This window comes from Schistocerca piceifrons, chromosome X, assembly GCF_021461385.2.
Source record: "Schistocerca piceifrons isolate TAMUIC-IGC-003096 chromosome X, iqSchPice1.1, whole genome shotgun sequence".
In the NCBI taxonomy this organism is placed as follows: Eukaryota; Metazoa; Arthropoda; class Insecta; order Orthoptera; family Acrididae; genus Schistocerca; species Schistocerca piceifrons.
In genome coordinates this window covers 71,656,685-71,679,149 of record NC_060149.1, presented here as the reverse complement: position 1 = coordinate 71,679,149, position 22,465 = coordinate 71,656,685, and the positions used below count along the sequence as shown (strand labels likewise).

Genomic DNA, 22,465 nt, shown 5'->3' with positions numbered 1-22,465 from the left:
TTCCATCATCTAGGATTTTATGGCTTCAGTGCCATGTTTTCCTGTTATGGGCATTTGCATCGCTGAGGAGTGATTTTGGATTTCCAGTTTGCCCAGAAATTCTTTGTTTATGAAGCTGCTTCTGCACTGTTTTGGTGCTGACAGGGTTCATGAGTGACTTTTGGCAGCTGTTGTTCTCTTACTTTTTGTCATAATCCTCTTCAGTGACTGTGTGTCATGATCACTCAGCACATGCTTGACACTTGTAATGCAGTGAGGAAATTGCACAGGTGCTTTTCATTGTCAAATACAACAGCACATCCTGCAAACTTGGCTAGCATCTGCATTTATGTTCAAGCATACAGTCCTCGCAGTGTTTCCACATTTTTATCTGACCCTTGTGTGTGATGATAATTAATTTTACTGACAGAGATCATAGTTGTAAAATCATGAAATTACATAACTCAGTAAGTATTTGATCAAGTATGAAATATCTGAACTGCTTTGTCTTGATTGGAGAAAAACTATTTATACATAAATTTTATATGTTTTTGAACAAGTAAAGGAGAATGAAAAAACTGAATTTATTGGAAAATGTGGAAGTGTAGTTGGTAGCAATGACATCAGTTTTCCCATTAGGTACAGTGTTTTTACTTTCCATGTATATACAGGGTGGTCCATTGATCGTGACCGGGCCAAATATCTCACAAAATAAGCGTAAAATGAAAAAACTACAAAGAACGAAACTTGTCCAGCTTGAAGGGGGAAACCAGATGACGCTATGGGTGGCCCACTAGATGGCACTGCCATAGGTCAAATGGATATCAACTGCATTTTTTTTAAAAATAGGAACCCCCATTTTTTAATTTCTTATTAGTGTAGTACATAAAGAAATATGAATGTTTTAGTTGGACTACTTTTTTCGCTTTGTGATAGATGGCGCTGTAATAGTCACAGACATATGGCTCACAATTTTAGACGAACAGTTGGTAACAGGTAGGTTTTTTAAATTAAAATACAGAATGTAGGTACATTTGAACATTTTATTTCGGTTGTTCCAATGTGATACATGTACCTTTGTGAACTTATCATTTCTGAGAACGCATGCTGTTACAGTGTGATTTCCTGTAAATACCACATTAATGCTCAAAATGATGTCAGTCAACCTCAGTGCATTTGGCAATACGTGTAACGACATTCCTCTCAACAGTGAGTAGTTTGCCTTCTGTAATGTTCTCACATGCATTGACAATGCGCTGACGCATGTTGTCAGGCATTGTCGGTGGATCACGATAGTAAATATCCTTCAACTTTCCCCACAGAAATAAATCCAGGGACATCAGATCCGGTGAATGCATGGGCCATGGTATGGTGCTTCGATGACCAATCCACCTGTCATGAAATATCCTATTCAATACCACTTCAACCGCACGTGAGCTATGTGCCGGACATCCATCATGTTGGAAGTATATCGCCATTCTGTCATGCAGTGAAACATCTTGTAGTAACATCTGTAGAACATTACGTAGGAAATCAGCATACATTGCACCATTTAGATTGCCATTGATAAAGTGGGGGCCAATTATCCTTCCTCCCATAATGCCGCACCATACATTAACCCACCAAGGTCGCTGATGTTCCACTTGTCGCAGCCATCATGGATTTTCTGTTGCCCAATAGTGCATTTTATGCTGGTTTACGTTACCGCTGTTGGTGAATGACGATTCGTTGCTAAATAGAACGCGTGCAAAAAATCTGTCATCGTCCCATAATTTCTTTTGTGCCCAGTGGCAGAACTGTACACAATGTAGAAAGTTGTCGCCAAGCAATTCCTGGTGTATAGAAATATTGTACGGCTGCATTCGATTTTGATATAGTATTCTAAACACTTGACGTTTTTGAGATTCCCAATTCTCGCACAATTTGTCTGCTATTGATGTGTGGATTAGCCGTGTCAGCAGCTAAAACAGCTACTTGGGCATCATCATTTGTTGCAGGTCGTGATTGACATTTCACATGTGACTGCACACTTCCTGTTTCCTTAAATAATGTTACTATCCAGCGAACAGTCTGGACACTTGGATGATGTTGTCCAGGATATCGACCAGCATACATAGCACACGCCCATTGGGCATTTTGATCACAATAGCCATACATCAACATGATATTGACCTTCTCCGCAATTGGTGAACGGTTGATTTTAACACGGGTAATGTATCACAAAGCAAATACCGTCCACACTGGCAGAATGTTACGTGATACCACGTACTTATATGTTTATGACTATTACGGCGCCATCCATCACAAAGCGAAAAATGTGGTCCAACTAAAACATTCCTATTTCTTTATGTACTACACGAATATGTAATAAAAAATGGGGTTCCTATTAAAAAAAACGCAGTTGATATCCATTGTTCTGCAATCAGTTTCAAATTCCAGTTCTTTAAATTTTCTCGATAGTGTTCCTTGAAAAGGGAAACAAGCAGATTCTATACTCCTAGATTTCTGAAGAGCATTTGACATGGTGCCTCACTGAAGCTGATAACAAAGGTATGAGCATATGGAATAGTTTCCCAGCTATGTGAGTAGCATGAAGACTTCTTAAGTAATAGAACCCAGTACATTCTCCTCAATGACAAGTGTTCATCAGGGGCAAGAGTATCACCAGGATCCTCAGGGATGTATGATAGGACCACTGTTATTTTCTATATACATAAATGATCAGGCAGACAGGGTGGAAAGCAATCTGCAGCTGTTTGCTGCTGATGCTGTGGTGTACAGGAAGATGTCATCATTGAGTGACTGTAGGAGAATACAAGATGACTTAGACAAAATTTCTAGTTGGACTGATGAATGACAGGTAGCTCTAAATGTAGAAAAATGTAAGTTAATGCAGATGAGTAGGAAACCACACTCATAATGCTCAAATACACCTTCAGTAGTGAGCTGCTTGACACAGTCACATTGTTTAAATATCTCTGTGCAATGTTGCAAAGCAGTATGAAATGGAATGAGTGTCTGAGGATTGTGGTAGGAATTCCTATTTGAGTTCCAGAATCATCTCCATAATATTTGTGTATTGTTTGAACCTACCAGTAACAAATCTGGCAGCACATCTCTGAATTGATTCAATGCCTTCTTTGATCTGACCTGATGTGGATCCCAAACTCTCAAGCAATATTTGAGAATGGGTCACACAAGCATCCTATGTGTGGTCTCCTTTACAGACAAACAACTTTTTCCCAAAATTCTCCTATTAAACCAAAGCTGACCACCTTCCCTACCACAATCCTCACATGCTCATTCCATTTAATATTGCTTTTCAGCATTGCAGCCAGATATTTAAACAATGTGACTGTGTCAAGCAGCTCACTACTAAAGCTGTATTAGAACATTATGAATTTCCTTTCCTACTCATCTGCATTAAATTGCATTTTTCTACATATGTAGCTAGCTGTAATTCATCAAAGCAACTAGAAATTTTGTCTAAGTCATCTTGTATTCTCCTACAGTCACTCAATGATGACACCTTCCTGTGCTCTACAGCATCATCAGCAAACAGCTGCAGACTGCTGCCCACCCTGTCCGCCTGATCATGTATGTATACAGAAAATAACAATGGTCCTATCACATATCCCTGAGGCACTCCTGATGATACTCTTGTCTCTGATCAACACTTGTCATCGAGGACAATGTACTGGGTTCTGTACTTAAGAAGTCTTCATGCTATTCACACATCTGAGAAACTATTCCATATGTTCGTATCTTTGTGAACAGCTGCAGTGTGGCACCATGTCAAATGCTTTTCAGAAATCTAGGAATATGGAATCCTCTTGTTTCCCTTTATCTATGATTCAGAGGGTATCATGTGAGAAAAGGGCAAGCTGAGTTCTTTTGTAATTGTTTGAGTTTTGATTTTCAGGCTCTTTATCATGTTCTCTCTTTTGTATAGTATTAATATATTTGTTTATGGGATCTGCATGTACACTGCAGCGTACCTTCCTCACATTCTCATCCTCATTGACTGTGTATGGAAACAAAAACAATTGTCTCTTGATTGTGACAACAGTTCCTCTTGGTTAAACTTGGTCGTGGCTAATTGTGTGTCATGATGCTTACATAGTCACATCCTCCATTGTATACAGAGCTAAACCTTTGCTACTTGAATTGCAATAGACACACAATCACATAAATCAAATAAAAATAAAATCATTGTACGCCCCAGAGAATATATCACTACTAACCAAATATGTGAGGTACTAGCATTGTACAAGCGTGTTGGAAAGCACAGTAAATCGAATAGCTTTCATACAAATTCATTTTTCAGAAACGAATTGAAAAACAACAAAATATGTGATGTACTAGCATTGTACGAGCCTGATGGAAAGGACAGTAAATTGAATAGCTTTCATACAAATTCATTTTTCAGGAAGGAATTGATGTTCAGGCATGTACCTCTGAACTGCTCAGTGTGTAGTTGGTGAGAATGATCCATCTTCATACACACATTATATTCCAGCATGTGTTTTCCATCACTGAATATTGCTTGGTGGCTTTTCATCCACCCTTTAATCCAGTGCTGTTTCTCCTTTCTTGTTATATATATTTTCTATTCTGAAGAAGCACTTTATCCAAAAGTTAAGCAATTTACCATTGTTTCTATTAGCTGAATGCTGTTGTAGTATCTTTTCTGTTTTGTAAGCTGTATGGATGTTACACTCTGTCCTTAATTTTTTGAACTGAAATCATGCTATATTTTGATATGTAGGTGAGACATATTACATATCAGGTCTTAGGGTTTGAGAGGGAAATCACTGTTGAGCCTTTTTTATTGTATAATTATAATTTTTTACTCAATTTTTTATTCATATAAGTAACAGTAAAGTTATTGCAACTTATTTAGATGCATCAAACAAACTTATACTGCATATGTTTGATGCGGAAAGAAGTTGCACATCATAGGTATTTCAGAATACATTTTGGTGCAATATTCTTGTCTGATAATACTATCTTATTGTCTGTTTTCATTATCAGGCAAGTTCTATGACTGTGCATTCAAGTTCTATGAGTGTGCATTTATTAATTTGATGACTGGATATAGAATCCAGAGTCAACAGTTTTATTTCTGTATTACACACTACATAAAATGTGGTTGCAGATCCAATGCTGCACAATAATGAACATTTTACTGAAGTAAAATAATTATATGCATTTGGGATTAGCACATTATCATAGCGTTGCTGGGTGGTGATCACATAGTGTTCACACTCTACCCTTTTTGTAACACATATGCATAAGGTTGTGATTATTAGTTGTGAAGGAACCAACGATACATTACATTCATGACAACAAAAGGATTTCATACTGTGATATTCTACCAGTAAGTTAACTGGCTGTCCCATTATCACATTTAGAACAGCCAGGAATGTTACATCATCCAATAACAGTATGGGAAGCATATGGTTATGTTGGAAGTAAATGCTGACCTTAATCTACTAATTGTCTACAATAAGTTTTTTTGCAGTACTGCATAACATTTTGGATGGGAGTACTAGTTTTCATTATTGATTTCTGTGCCATAAAGTGCAATGTATGTTTTTGTTTGGTTTTATGTTAAATATGTTTAAATGCTGTTGTAGCTGCTTTTGGGGAATCTTAAATCAATGCTCATATTACTCAGTAGCTGCACTTAACATATAACACTGTCTCTCCCTCCCCCCCCCCCCCCCCCCCTCTCTCTCTCTCTCTCTCTCTCTCTCTCTCTCTCTCTCTCTCTCTCTCTCTCTCTCTAGAATTCTGATCATGATAAACAAAAGCCCTATGGAAACTGCAGGTTTACATATTTTACCAATAATATTGCCTTCTTATTCTACTTTTAATGATTTTTAGGAGCATTTTCTTGTAATGCAGGTCTCTAAATTCCACACTGTTTGCTTGGATTCAGTATACTGTAACATAATTCTACAACATACTCCTATATAGCATTAGATAATGATTTTCATAAAAAAGCACTGTAGAAATCAGAGTAAAGTAAATGTCATTAGATTTGTATAACCAAGTTTTATCAATATTATTAGACACACAGTGTGTATTTATAGCAATTTTATTTTCGAATTCCAGACATTTGAAAAGATGCCTCACAAGCAGAGTGAAACCAATATAGGTTCCATCCTGGGATTTATTAATAAAAACCCAGAATATAATCCAGATCAAATTCGAGTGCTCACACTTAATGATGGGGAACATCAGGATTCCACATTATATCGTCTGCAGAAAGGTGAGTAATGATCAAATTTTAAATGTTTCTGTGAAATAAGAATTAATTTCTAAAGACGTTATATAGCTTAGTGCTTAGTAATTAAAAGCTTACATTTTGTGTCTGGTCTTCTCAAAATACCTTTACAGGATCGTTAGAGGTAATGTGTGTAGGTATTTACTGTGTTGATAGTAAGTGTGCTGTAAACCCAGATCTTTTGCAAGTGGAGTACCAACTTATATGACAATACTTTTCAGAAGTAGATAGATGAAACAAGCATTGCAATGTGGGGCTGTTTTCTTATATGTCTGAGAAATCATTGTGCCTGACACAAGAAATGGCATTTATAATTAATAATAATAATAATAATAGTAATAATAATAATAATAATAATAATAATTGCTCAACACTATCAGAGAAAATTTTTGTTTCATATAAAACCTGAAAATAGGAATTAATAGTCAAAATAACATGAAGTACAAAATCATCTCCAATCACATTATGTGTTATTCACTCATCATAATTCTCCTGTTAAGCATTGTGTGAACAGTGACTTGGCTTGCCTTTGAGTGCAGTTGTAAAGAGACTGCTTCATACTGTGTAGTATCAGGGGAGCTGAACCAAGGAGTATGGAAAATATCAAAAAGTCTTTGTCAAAAAGTTTTCTTGTTCTTAAATTTATTGTGTACCCTCACAAAGTACTGCAACTCTTGGGCTGACTGGATACGACAATCATATCGCATAGCATAATCCTGATTTTTCTGTCCATGGCTCTTTATATATTTGTAGTTGTAGAAGATGGGCCAAGGAGACAAATTCATGGATTTGAGAAAAGATCGCAGAAGGAGAAATTACTACTTGGATTATTTCATGATTGTAGTGGAGGAGTTACTCCAGTGTTATAAGATATGCAGAAAAATTCAGAGCCCTGCCTATCTGTCATTAAATTCAAGGTTAGACCAATACTTAGAAAAAAGAATGAATACTAACCCAAAAAGTTTGGTTACAGAATGTATCTAGAGAGAAAAACTACAAAATGCATTTGGGGAAAAAATACCTAAATGTTAGGAACAACTTCAAAAAGACATTATTCAGACAACAGAAGAAACCATCCTCTTAAAAAGAAATGGAAACATTCCTGGTGGAATGATTATTGTGATGTGTTAATCAGAAAGAGAAAATAAGCTTGGAATACCTAGAAAGCAAATAACAATGATAAGAACAGGGAAAATTTTGTAGAGGTGAGAAAACATGCACCTGACAGACTCAAAAAGATCAAAGTTCACCATATAAAAACTCAACTGTTGTCAGTTGGGTCACATTTTAAGCAAAACAACCCAAAACATTCAAAAATAGCTTAGAGAAGTACACATCACCAAGTTTACAGTTTATAGATCCAAAAACACAGAAGACTGGGTGTAATATTACTGAGAACTGCAGGATATTTGCAGACTATTTCAAAGAACTACACAACTGTGATCCACCAAAATAAGAATTTCATTTTGATAACAATTCGAGCACACCCAGACTCAGTCACCAACAATAGGGGAAATCAGAGAAATTATAAAATAACTCAAAATTAACATATTATTGGGAGAAGACAATGTAGTTGCCAAATTGTGGAAACACAGTAGTTACAATGCTATTTTGTAACTGACAGAAATCATTAATGAATTTTGGACAACAAACCACTTACCATCAGAACAGACATTGGCATTAATACAGCCCCTACATAGAAAAGGAAAGGAAACTGATCCCAACAATACAATAGAGGGATATCCCTCTTGCCAGTGACATAACATCTTGTCTATCACACTTTTAAAGAGAGCTGAAGGAATACTCAACCCACAACTAGCAGAATATCAAGGAAGATTTAGAAAGGGAAAGATTTTTGCAGAGAAAACACTAAATATCAAGAATATAATAGAAATGAAGAAAATCAGAAACCTGAAATTTGTGATAACTTTTTCAGATTTTAAAAAGGATCAGAAATACACTAATCAGTATTATAAATAAATTCAGATTCAATAATAAAACAACAGAAATAATTTAGGAATTTTAACAAACACAACATTGAAACTAAAATTTATGGGGGAACTGTCAGATCCTTTTGAAAGAAAATCGGGACCAAGATACAGAGGTGTTTTATTATCACCTTTGCTTTTGAGCTGGGGATTAGAGAAGGTAGTGAGAGAGTGAAGGTAATCCATCAATATTAAGGGTTTTGGAGTAGGAAGAAACCCAAATAAAATCACCATACATCATCTAGCTTTTGCAGATGACAGGACATTAATTATTGCATCACTGGATAGCACCAAAACACAAATCACAGAACTACAGAAACAAGCAGACAAAACAGGACTGAAAATAGCATTAGAAAAACCACACTTTATGACATATATCAATGATGCCTCCCCAAATCTTAGAATTCAAAACAATATAATATCTAAAACAAATGGTTTTAAATACCTAAGGGAATGGATGACAAGCAATATGAAAGAAAACATAGCCATAGAAGATGCAGAAATTTAAGTATAAAAGTGCATTCCATTTGACAGAAAATGTATATGACAAAATTTTTTTGTCCTGTACAAAACTATCAAACTATGATAAGGACAGAAACACTAATGCAGCAAACACACTTAAACTTACAAGTTTTGGGAGTCTTGGAAAACTGGAAAACGTTGAAAGAAGAATTGTAAGGAAAATACTGGGACCTAGAAGTAGTATTAATGTTGAATACAAATTAAGATCAAACAGAGAGCTCTGTTTGCAACTGGAAAAGCTAACTGATCTAATGAAGAAAATATGACTGCAGTTTTATGGACACGTATACTGAGTGGATGGTAACAGACTAATCAAGTAGATCCTGAACTTACTAAACATCTATAAATCCAAACCCACATGTTTCACTGAAGTCGACAACGATATGAAAAACACTAGAATTAGAATGGGTGTAATAGATAACAGAGTACTTTATAGAGAAGCAACATTTAAGGTAGGATTTCAGGAAAGAAAGAGGTTTTGCAGCAAAAGGAAGGAAGTGGCCCTATGAAAAAAAGGAACAACATATTCAAAGGATTAAGGATGTTTGGAAGCAATGAAAATCAAACACAAAGAAGGAAAACCAAATTTGATTTATTGTATCCTCCAAAAGGGGTATTCAAGTAAATAAATAATTAATAAAATATACAGCAAGCTTCATGTGTGGAATACATGGCTTGCTGATTGTCTGTGTATAGTTTGTTGATTTTGGAAAAAATAAAAATTGAAGACTTGAAGTATCCTCATATAACAGAACAAATATTTTAATTTAAAATACAAATTGCAGTTTCTGAAAATGATGATAAAAACATCAATGAGTTGTTGAGTAGTAAGGTCTATAAAATGCCTTTTGGGCAGCTGAGTGATGCATATCTAGTGAGAATAGTTTGTTAGATAGAGGCAGAGAGCAAAGAAAAGGTGAATGAAGAACCTAATATCATGCACACCAAGGCAAGGAAAAGCACTGATCTGCAATATGTAGGACAAATTTTGTTTGACTATACTGCTGTTTTGGCTCTGTGTCATTATAGCATCTTATATATTTTCTATATTTAATTATTTTTTTGTTTCCATTTGCACTTTGTTTCTTTCAGGTTGATCTCTCACTTCTCAATTACCAACCTTACATTATTACTACTGCTCTGGAATTTCAGTCTTGGCAGCTAATCTACTTGCTTCTAAACTAATTCCAGCACATTGTAGCTCTCTTGATATGAGGAAAACCTTTTATTTCCTTTTAGCACCTGCATTGTTTTCTGTTTCATATAACTGTCATGGTGAAATAATTTCAGTTCTGCATCAAAGAAAATCGACTGTGCTATTAAACTTGAATTTGCATCAGCCTTGTTCCAGTTACTACTGTTTCGATGCATCACAAGCAATCATTTCTTATTTATATAAATATTATTAGAAAGTTACTTAGACTGATAGGTTTATCAGTGCAAATGATTACAGAAAGAATCGAATTTTGTCCATGCCCAGTAGCAGGAAATTTCTTGCTAACAACTGAAACCTCCTGCCATCTTAATACTTTTTTCCTAATTTCAGATAATAATCAAGTGCCTATTGATTACTTTTGTTGTAGTTTCAGAAAACCTCATATTTTCATAAACTATTTCATCTTTCTTGTGACAATATGGGTAGTATCACCATGTCCTTAGATTCTTCAGCATTCTTGAACAGTAGATGTCACGACAATGATCCTACTGCCTTGTTTGTAAAAGCAGTTTATCACACTTCATTGTATAGAAAAACTTATTTTACATGTGAAATGTGTTATCTCAAACACATATTTCATTGTGTCTCTCTCTTTATCTCTCTCTAATATTGAAATTATTTGTGTGGCTCTCATAAGGCTTTTGTTTTCTTTATTTTTCTTCCAGGCTGGAGACTGCAGTTTCGTCTTGGCCCTACTCTGTTTGGACGTCATGTTGTTATTTACTGTAATCATCCTGACTCAATTGAGGAAGAGTTTGACAGGAATCAGTATAGGCCACTTCACTGGCAGTGTGATTCAGGAACACCATCAGGTGATGATACATCATCATATGCTGAAGTGTGCATCAGAAGAGCTGGCTCATTCCATTATTACTTCATTTATGAAGGAAGGTACTGATCACAAAGAACAAGCTTATTACTTTTTAAATATTAAAATCAATATTTGCTTTGTATTTCTTCTTGTTCGAAGTAAGTGTGTAATATCAGTGTTCTCTGAAGTTCTGGTTTCCTGTACATAAAAACTGTGGAACACACTAGCATCCTCATTTGCTGAAGGTGGGTAGAACTACATATATATGTTATTATTAATGTTATTACTTTATTGAAACTGGAAAATGAATACCTGTAAAGATGTAAAATAGAAATATCTTATTAACTTGAAATACTGAGAAAGGATAATAATGGCAATGTTTCAAAGCATACTGCTATGGATGGAGTATAAATCATCTGCTGAGTATGAAAACACTGAGATTGCTACAATTGTATTTGACTCACTGATAGAATGGTTAGTCATTCAAAGCATCATGATTGAATGAGATAATGATGCGATCAAAAGACTGGACTCCCCTTCAGAAGAAGAAGGGTTAAAATCATCATCAGACATAGGTTTTCCATTGTTTCTCTTAATCACTACTGGAACATCCCAAAATAGTTCCCTTGAAAAGGACAGTTCCAGTTTCCTGCTCCATCCCTGTCTAATCAAAACATGTGCTGAATTTCTAATGACCACATCATTGACAGAACTCTGATAACTCTGAATCATAATCTTCTTTCCTTTTAAGAACCGGGCTAGTAAACATTGCAGACACACTAGGAAAGCTTGAAGGAGTACAGTTTGTAGAATTAACTTAATTTCAACGAGTTCATATTCTGCCCATACAGAAGGCTTGAATAGTTTTTTCAGGGGATTGTCCAACATGCTGTACATGAGGCATCAGCCAAGTATCAGTGCAAGTGCTTATGATCCAATGAGAGAACAAATGCTAGTTGTCCCTATTCTAGATGGCAGTGGCATACACAGAGTACGCGAAGGAACTTGCCCCCCTTCTTGCAGCGGTGTACCGTAGGTCTCTAGAAGAGCGTAGCGTTCCAAACGATTGGAAAAGGGCACAGGTCATCCCCGTTTTCAAGAAGGGATGTCGAACAGATGTGCAGAACTATAGACCTATACCTCTAACATCGATCAGTTGCAGAATTTTGGAACACGTATTGTGTTCGAGTATAATGACTTTTCTGGAGACTAGAAATCTACTCTGTAGGAATCAGCATGGGTTTCGAAAAAGACGGTCATGTGAAACCCAGCTCGCGCTATTCGTCCACGAGACTCAGAGGGCAATAGACACGGGTTCACAGGTAGATGCCGTGTTTCTTGACTTCCGCAAGGCGTTCGATACAGTTCCCCACAGTCGTTTAATGAACAAAGTAAGAGCATATGGACTATCAGACCAATTGTGTGATTGGATTGGGGAGTTCCTAGATAACAGGACGCAGCATGTTATTCTCAATGGAGAGAAGTCTTCCGAAGTAAGAGTGATTTCAGGTGTGCTGCAGGGGAGTGTCATAGGACCGTTGCTATTCACAATATACATAAATGACCTGGTGGATGACATCGGAAGTTCACTGAGGCTTTTTGCAGATGATGCTGTGGTGTACCGAGAGGTTGTAACAATGGAAAATTGTATTGAAATGCAGGAGGATCTGCAGCGAATTGACGCATGGTGCAGGGAATGGCAATTGAATCTCAATGTAGACAAGTGTAATGTGCTGCGAATATACAGAAAGATAGATCCTTTATCATTTAGCTACAAAATAGCAGGTCAGCAACTGGAAGCAGTTAATACCATAAATTATCTGGGAGTACGCATTAGGAGTGATTTAAAATGGAATGATCATATAATGTTGATCGTCGGTAAAGCAGATGCCAGACTGAGATTCATTGGAAGAATCCTAAGGAAATGCAATCCAAAAACAAAGGAAGTAGGTTACAGTACGCTTGTTCGCCCACTGCTTGAATACTGCTCAGCAGTGTGGGATCCGTACCAGATAGGGTTGATAGAAGAGATAGAGAAGATCCAACGGAGAGCAGCGCGCTTCGTTACAGGATCATTTAGTAATCGCGAAAGCGTTACGGAGATGATAGATAAACTCCAGTGGAAGACTCTGCAGGAGAGACGCTCAGTAGCTCGGTACGGGCTTTTATTGAAGTTTCGAGAACATACCTTCACCGAAGAGTCAAGCAGTATATTGCTCCCTCCTACGTATATCTCGCGAAGAGACCATGAGGATAAAACCAGAGAGATTAGAGCCCACACAGAGGCATACCGACAGTCCTTCTTTCCACGAACAATACGAGACTGGAATAGAAGGGAGAACCGATAGAGGTACTGAAGGTACCCTCCGCCACACACCGTCAGGTGGCTTGCGGAGTATGGACGTAGATGTAGATGTAGATACAGACTCATGTCTAGTCTACATCATCAAGTGAACAGCCATTGCTGTTTACATAATGACTGCAGCAAATGTTGCACCCAGGCTTTTATTTATAACAATCAGGAACAGTTTTCAAGAAGTTAGCCAACAAGCAATATTGCTGTTTGCCACACTTGGTCATGACTGTGAAGCCTAGCTACAGAAGATACAACTAGTTTTCTTTAGTCATAAGACTGAATTATAGATCAGCAACAGTGACAGTTATATGCAAGTATGGTGTTCATGAGATGAGCTACATCTGGCAGAGTCTATCAAGCAGTGAGATATAGTATCATTTCTGGGCACTGTGGTCTATTGTGTCATAGCCTACAATACCCTTAGAACTGTGGCGTTGAGGGAGCACTGAATAGTGTAGGGTACCTCCAACGTATACTGAGCTTCCAGAAGGGTAAATTCCACACACACACACACACACACACACACACACACACACACACACACACAAATTTCTCATATTACCCCAGATGTTTGTCAATTCCCTTAGCTGCCATGATCATCAGACCTGTCCTCCAGTGAGTATGTGTGGCATTTGATGGATAGGCATCCAGTCAGGTTGCCATTACCAACAAAATATTTGAACAATTACAAGTGAGAGACAGTGTTATGTGCTACTTCCAAGATGTACGTACATCCATCACCATTATGATTGTCTCAATGTGTGATGTCTGGACTGAACTGTTGCAAGAGGAAGCTGTTAAAGTTACTCAAGTTGTTAGAATGAGATTTTCACTCTGCAGCAGAGTGTGCACTGATATGAAACTCCCTGGCAGATTAAAACTGTGTGCCGGACACAGTTGTTGTCTGAGACAGTCTGTTTGTAGATGTATGATCTACGATTATGATACATACAGTGTTGAACTTGCATAATGTGTGAATGAAATTTCATTCAAGTGGGGCCTTTGTTTCATGGCATTCATTCCTTACTAGTTTAGTTTCATCACCTGCAGCATCCATTTTCGCTAAATAATGGTATTATAATGGGTTTAACTGAGACACTGAATGATATAAAGTTCTGTAAGCTGCAAGGTAAGTCAACAGAGCAAATTTACAACTATTTTAACACACTGTATGGTGGAGAAATCCTATTTTTAACATGGCATCTAAATGGAAATGATAGCCTCAAATGGGAGTCCCTTTCAGTTTAGGTGATCTTATGTCAAAAAAATACAATCTTCAACAGCTGGTAGTATGGATGGAAGAAGCAGAGAAAATGATTGTGGAAGAAAAGATGATATGAATCAAAAGCATCATGGTTCTGCTTCTAGGCTAAAATCAGTTAGTCCATTTACAAAAATTGTATGCAGGAGGGGTTGAATGATTAACCACTTATTTCCAGAGGAGGATTTGATTGGGAATAATAGAAATACATTGAACAACTGTGAGTCAGAAATAGATGCTTAAGGCAAACTTACAAGCCATAGTAGCTGAAAGCTGCACAAATATTGCAGATCTTGGAAAGGAAATGACCACTGATGGAAAGTCACTTTCATATTAGCATCTTCCCTTCACCTATAGAATGGCAAGACTTCTAAGCCTGCCACTATAGTGATTATAACTGAATCATCACGGCAGACTATGAGCCGGTAGTCCTATGGCATCTAGGGCAGAAATCCTATGACGAATCTAGTACAGTATTTTCTTTTGTGTTAGCAGAAGAGCCAACACTGTGTTACGAGTGGAGGCCAAAATGCAAGCGTTCTAGCTCACGCAGGCTGGTGTGAGGAGGGAAGAACTATACTGATGTGAGGTCTGGAACATGACAAGGAATAAGAATTCAGAAAGCGGACATAATTAGTTTGATACTTAACTTTAATCCATTAATGATGAATGTCGCTCTTGACGGTACATGATTCACAATGTTATCTGTTCAGAATACATTCTTGAAGTAATTATAGTAACTGAATATGGCTCCCTGCTAGGTCGTAGCAAATGACGTAGCTGAAGGCTACGCTAAACTGTCATCTCTGCAAATGAGAGCATATGTAGACAGTGAACCATCGCTAGCAAAGTCAGCTGTACAACTGGGGCGATTGCTAGGGAGTCTCTTTAGACTAGACCTGCTGCGTGGTGGCGCTCGGTCTGCAATCACTGATAGTGGCGACACGCGGGTTCGACGTATACTAATGGACCGCGGCCGATTTAAAGGCTACCACCTAGCAAGTGTGGTGTCTGGTGGTGACACCACACTTACCATCTCCAAATGCCCATGTTAGAAAAGCTTGGAACTTGCTGTAGGTAGATTGCATATGCACACTGAGTGCCTACATAATAATTGTCATGTCATTTTCTCTCATGTTTTGGCAGGTATTTGTAATTTTCCAGTTTCATTTTGGTTGTGTGTAGGTATCATGTGTTTCACCTAATGCCCAGCAGTGAATGTAAATGCTGGTTTGTTTCATCTTACAAACAAATATTTCTCTTTATGGAATTTTCTGTGTGCATTCAATAGAGCAGTCCAAAATCAGTTTAATTTGGCAACAGGTTTTTCAATATGTGTTAACTGAGATAAAGAAGTACGAAGAATAACCAGCACTCCTGCAATGACAGTAGCACTGCAGCACGTGGTAGCAGACAGATAGCATAGTACAGTCTAGCTCGTGAGACAAGGCAAGTTGGGCAGTGATACAGGTAACAGATGTTACCAGTCTTTTGGTTTTGTTGACAGGAAGGAAGATTATAGTTTAATGTCTCACTGGCAGTAAGGTCTTAAGAGACAGCACAGAAGCTCAGATTACGGGATTGGGAAGAAAATCAGCCATGCTCTTTAAAAGGAACCATCCCATTTGCAAGTTTATTGATGCTATTGACTGACTGATACCGGGCCAGGTATCCACAGTACTAATAAACCTGGTACAGTTCTCAGAGTCAAGATTCTTTGCAGAACATTTATTTGCTACATCATCCTAACTCTGCTTTCCCTTCCTCATGTGCTAGTTCTTCCGTGCTGTCTGCCTGCTAATACCATACTACTGTACTACCCAGATGTTGCTAGAGTACTGGCCATTCTTCACATTTTGGCTATGTTAATGCAAATTGAGAAACTAGGTATTGTATTAGACTTGTTTCTGAGCACTGTCAACTGTTCACATAAGATAGCATTAAAAAAAGTTTTTTTTTATTGTGAAACAAATTGATGTTTTCCCTTGACACTGGACATCATGTGAAACACGATAAGATATATTTTGGGCTTATACTGTCTACACATTACATATTACAAAAACAAAATATTAAATATTTGCCTATACACCTGATAGAATTTTCTTGATAACTCTTGGAAGAGAGACTAGTTACAATTTGGTTGTTAGTATAGTGTAAACTTACAATAATTGACTTATACTACACAACTGCAGAGAAAGGTAAAATAATGTTACGCAGAATAGTATCTATAAGTTTATGTTTAAAACAACACTTTGTTATTGGTTGTGGGATGAAGATTTGTGCAGGCTTTGTGGTTTTCATGTGTAGCATATGTAAAATGTTAAATAATGGAATGTCCTGGATGGAATAACTACAGTGTACACATTTAGCCCAACGCATTGCTGAGAGACAACAATGGCTGTGTGTGTGAGCTGTGTGTGTTCTTATAGATCTGCCAAAGGAGTTTGTGTGATAGCTTGATAATATCCAACACACTTCTTTTAAATATGCATCTGCTGCTCATCACCCCTGTGTGGTGAGTAGCAGTGTATTCTAATTCATAAATGTAAAACATTAACAGGTGAGATGTTCTCCTACAGTACTGTAGTGTAATTCACTTACAATTACTATGTATAGCTATTGAATCATTTGCTAGGAAGTCTGTTGAAGAGCTAAATCAAAAGCTCTGTATTTGAGTGTTGGCAGAGTAGTATTGGCTGTGCTAACTCATTTGCATTTTTTGTGGCTACCTTCGAAGGTTTATCACAAAATAAGATATTTTTAACATGTTTACAATACTTTTTAAGCTTTTCAACCGGTATTAAGTTATCACTACTACAGAAACAGGTATCTTCATGATTAAAAAAAAAATATTTTTCTACCAATGGGGTGCAAGCTCTCTGGTGAATTGTCTTTTTCTTGTGAACTGCAAATGTGGCTTTTTCAATGATTTTTGACAATGTCTATGTTTTTTATTTACTCATTCCACGTAGCTGTGCAGTTTTTATCTGAAATGTTTGTACAGGTCCAAATTCTCTAACTTGGTGTTGGAACCTGTTACAACTGGTAACTTTTAAACATTTTACCAAACTTATGTTAGTTACTATATATAGAATCTGTATCCCTGACTAATTTTCCCTTTATTTTGTAGTGATGTTCCAGGGCCTCAAGGGTCAGGATTTTTCACAATTGATCCAGTCCTGACTTATGGCTGTGATGAAATTTTACCACAAGATTGTATTCAATGCCAAACAGTTCTAGCTAAATGCTTAGGACCCTTTCACACATGGGAGAAGAAACTTCAAGTTGCAAGGGAAAGTGGCTACAATATGATCCATTTTACACCAGTACAGGTAAAGAAAAAATCTCTCAGCTTTGTAACACTTTTGGGAAGTAATTACCATAAACAGAGCTTAAATGGTATAGGTTTCATTTATTTATAAAATATATTATACAAGAAATTGTATAAAAATTCATTGTGCTGGATTGTGGAAGTATAGATCACAAATGAAGTTACTAAGTCATTATGAGTCTACTGCTGAAAGTGGAAGAGCTGGCACAATTCCTTATTAACACTGACACTTTGGCACTTACACTGAGGTGACAAAAGCCGTGGGATACCTCCAAATATCGTGTTGGGAGTCCTTTTGCCCAGCATGGTGCAGCAGCTCGATTTGGCGTGGACCCAATATGTCATTGGAAGTCTGCTCAGAACTATTGAGCCATTGTACCTCTATAGCCAACCATAATTGCAAAAGTGTTGCCAGCACAGGATTTTGAGCACAAAATGAGCTCTTAATTATGTCCCATAAATGTTCAATGGGATCCATGTTGGGTGATCTGGATGGCCAAATCATTTGCTTGACTGTCCGGAATGTTCTTCAAAGCAATCGGGAACAATTGTGGCCTGGTGATATTATGCATTGTCATCCATTAAAATTCCATCATTTTTTGGGAACATGAAGTCCATGATTGCTGCGAATGGTCTCCAAGTAGTCAGTACCCACATTTATTGCAATAAAGAATTTGATAATATTTGGTGAGGTTATCATGGATGCCGAATATGAATTAATCTGGGTGAAGTTAAGCATCAAAGGGCAGTCGAAAATGGTAATTAAATACTTTTATAGACCACCTGGGCCAGGAGCTGTAGTGGTAGAGTGCTTCAGAGAGAAGTTTCAGAATATTGTTAATAATTTTCCTGATCATGCCTGTGTAATAGGGGGTGACTTCAACTTGCCAGGTATAGATTGAGAGAGTCATGCTATCAAAACTGGTGCCACAGACAGGGCTTTGTGCAACATTATTCTGAATGTCTTGTTGGAAAGTTACTTTGAGCAGATAATTAGAGAACCAACTCTAACAAACAGATGTGAACTTATCAAATCAGTGATTGTAAACCTGTAATAGCAACTATGACTATGGGTATTATAAGGAATGTTTTGAAAGGTAGGAAAAACTTTTTGCTTTGCAAGAGTGATAGGATACAAATTAAGGATATGTTAGAAGTAAAAAACAAATATTTAGCACTGAGGATGAAGATGTGGAGCACAAATGAAAAAATTCAAAAGCATCATTCAGTATGCCTTAGGCAAGTATGTTCTGAGCAAGGTCTTAAGGGATGGGAAAGACCCCCATGGTTTAATACCCATGCTAGAAAAATGTTACATAAAGAGAGTGAGCTTCATCGCAGATTCGAGAGTGGTCAAAACCTAGTAGACAAACAAATGCTGAAAGAAGTAAAAATGAGCATAAGAAGATCAATGAGTGTAGCTTTCAATGACTTTGAAAGTCAAATTTTGTCAACCAATCTCACTGAAAACTGTAAGAGGTTTTGATCATACATAAAATCAGTAAACAGGCTAAAATCATCTGTTCAGTCATTCAGTGACCGTACAGACACTGAAACAGAAGGTAATAGAAGGAATGCTGAAATACTGAATTCGGTATTCTGGAATTGTTGTGCAATTGAAAATCGTAATACAGACTCATTTCAATCATCGTACAACCATCGAAATGGCAGATATTGAGGTAAATTATATTGGAACAGAAAAGCAACCATATTCACTTGGTAGTGGAAAGGCATCAGGACCAAATGAGATACCTGTAAACTTCTTCAAAGACTGAATGAAATAACTTGCTCCCCTTCTAGCAGCAGTTTATTGTAGTTCACTGGAGTAACAAAGAATACCTAGCTACTGGAAAAAAATTGCAGGTCATTCTTGGTTTCAAGAAGGATAATAGAACATATGCACATAACTATAGGCCTACGTCTTTGCAGTCAGTCGGTTGCAGAATTATGCAACATATTATATTTTATGCTCAAGAATTATGTTTTTGGAGAATGAAAATCTCTTATATAAAAGTCAACATGGATTCTGAAAACAGAGGTGGCTAGATTCAACACTTCCTTGTAGATAGAACTCCTCATATCGCTCTTACTGGAACAAAATCTATAGATGTAAAGATAACTTCTGGAGTACCCCAATGAAGTGTGATAGGACCATTACTGTTTACAATGCATATGAAAGATGTAGTAGAAAGGGTCAGAAGGTCTTTAAGATTGTTCGCATATGATGTGGCTATCTGTAAGAAAGTAGCAATGCCAGAAGGCAGTATTGATTTACAAAATGACCTACAGAAGTCTCTGGCAGTTGACACTAAACACAAATAAATGTAACATATTGCATATACAAAGAAAAAGAAATCCTCTACTGTACAAGTATACTATTAATGACAAATTGCTGGAAACAGTATATACTATTAAATATGTAGGAGTAACTGTCCCAAGTGACCATAAGTGAAATGATCAGATAAGACAAATAGTAGGAAAAGCTGTTACCAGACTGACATTCATAGGAAGAATTTTAAGTAAATGTAACTAATCTCCAAAAGAAGTGGCTAAAAGGCACTTGTTCAGCCAATTCTTGAGTTTTGTTCATCAGCTTCTTGCTACTGCCTTGCCCAGCAAGGCCACATACTGCAAACACTGTGTTGGAGTTTTTACATGAGCATTTCGACATGCAGATCATTTCACTCAGGTTTCCAGGTCGCTTCAATGACAGACAAAATTGGCCCCCCAATAGTCCAGATCTCAATCCATGTGACTCTTTTCTTTTGGGGTCCCAAAACGTCCACGTGATTTAATGGAGCTCAGAAGACTTATTCTTCAAGCTTGCAGTGAAATTACGGAAGACATGTGCCGTAGGGTAATCACTAACTTCAGTGTTCGTTTGAAGGAAGTTAGGAAACGAAATGGTGGACGTATTGAGCATGTGCCGATTTAGAACAAATGTCTATGGACGGCTCTTCATTGTATTATATGTTCCTTTCAGATTGTATTGACAATAAAGTTTATATTCAAAAACAAAATGGTAACACATTTCATGCGCCACCCTGTAGTTGATGAGAGAGCATTACAGAGGTGCTCAACAAACTCCAGTGGCAGATGCTAGAAGACAGATGTTGTGCATCATTGAGGGCTTTACTACTGAAATTTCAAGAGAGTACTTTCTGGCAAGAGTCAGACAACATGTTACTTCCTCCCACATACATATCACAAAATGACCATTATGAAAAAATTCGAAAAATTAGTACTCATACAGAAGCTTACTGACAACCATCCTTCGTATGCACCATTCGCAAGTGTAACAAAGAAGGGACATATCATTTAGTGGTACTAGAAGTACCCTCCACCATGCACCTTCAGGTGCATTGTGGAGTATTGCTGTAGTAGATTCACCCCTTGTAAACACCAATAATTATATAACTTGAAGTACTATTTTGAGGTAGGACAAACTGATATCTAAGATTTGTGTATAATTCATAGAATAAGTGCCACCTGTGGTTGACTCCTGTAACTATAACAAAGATATTACAATAGTGGAGTGTACAGATGTCAAAGATAAAACAATACTAAAGTGTGCAAGCCTTGAATTGAAACCAAGTTGAATAATACACAAGTTGAGATGTCATTCAGCTGTGCAGGCACTGATGTACCCTGAAGAGCCAGAGAAACTGGTACACCTGCCTAATATCGTATAGGGTCCCCACAAGCACATAGGAGTGCCACAGCATTATGTGGCATGGGCTCGACTAATGTCTGAAGTAGCGCTGGAGGGAACTGATACCATGAATCCTGCAGGGCTGTCCATAAATCCGTAAGAGTATGAGGGGGTGGAGATCTCTTCTGAGACACATTGCCACATTGCAAGGCATCCCAGATATGCTCAATAATGTTCATGTCTGGAGAGTTTGGTGGCCAGCAGAAGTGTAAAAGTGTTCCTGGAGCCACTCTGTAACAATTCTACATGTGTGGGGTGTTGCATTGTCCTGCTGGAATTGCCCAGAGTCCGTTGAAATGCACAATGGACGAGAATGGAAATGAATGATCAGACAGGATGCTTACGTATGTGTCAACTGTCAGAGTCATATTTCGACATATCAGGGGTCCCAGATAACTCCAAATCCGCACGCCACACACCATTACAGAGCCTCCACCAGCTTGAACAGTACCCTCCTGACATGCAGGGTCCATGGTTCATAAGGTTGTCTCCATACCCATACATGTCCATCCGCTCAATAAAATTTGAAACAAGACTCATCTGGCCAGGCAACATGTTTCCAGTCATCAGGAGTCCAATGTCTGAGCTGATGGGCCCAGGCGAGATGTAAAGCTTTCTGTTGTGCAGTTGCCAAGGGTACACGAGTCGGCCTTTGGCTCCTAAAGCCCAAATCAATAATGTTTCATTGAATGGTTCACACACTGACACTTGTTGATGGCCCAGCATTGAAATATGCAGAAATTTGCAGAAGGGTTGCACTTCTGTCATGCTGAATGATTCTCTTCAGTTGGTGTTGGTCCCATTCTTGCAGGATCTTTTTCCGGGTGCAGCAGTGTCGGAGATTAGATGTTTTACTGGATTCCTGATATTCCTGGTACATTCGTAAAATGGTTGTAAGGAAAAATCGGAGATGCTGTGTACCATCGCTTGTGAGCCGACTATAACACCACATTCAAACTCACTTAAATCTTGATAACCTGCCATTGTAGCAGCAGTA

General features: G+C 37.5%; 1 protein-coding gene across 3 annotated transcripts in view; it reads left to right on the top strand.

Annotated features, from left to right (window-relative positions):
• The window catches only part of LOC124723211 (glycogen debranching enzyme), a 211,486-nt gene that overhangs the window by 61,190 nt on the left and 127,831 nt on the right, over positions 1 to 22,465 (top strand). For all 3 annotated transcript variants that reach the window (XM_047248399.1, XM_047248398.1, XM_047248400.1), the window contains exons 2-4: positions 6,100 to 6,256; positions 10,663 to 10,888; positions 17,556 to 17,757. In XM_047248399.1, coding sequence (XP_047104355.1) covers positions 6,112 to 6,256; positions 10,663 to 10,888; positions 17,556 to 17,757 — 573 coding nt within the window. In that variant the 5' untranslated portion in view covers positions 6,100 to 6,111. The remainder of the gene's footprint in view (positions 1 to 6,099; positions 6,257 to 10,662; positions 10,889 to 17,555; positions 17,758 to 22,465) is intronic.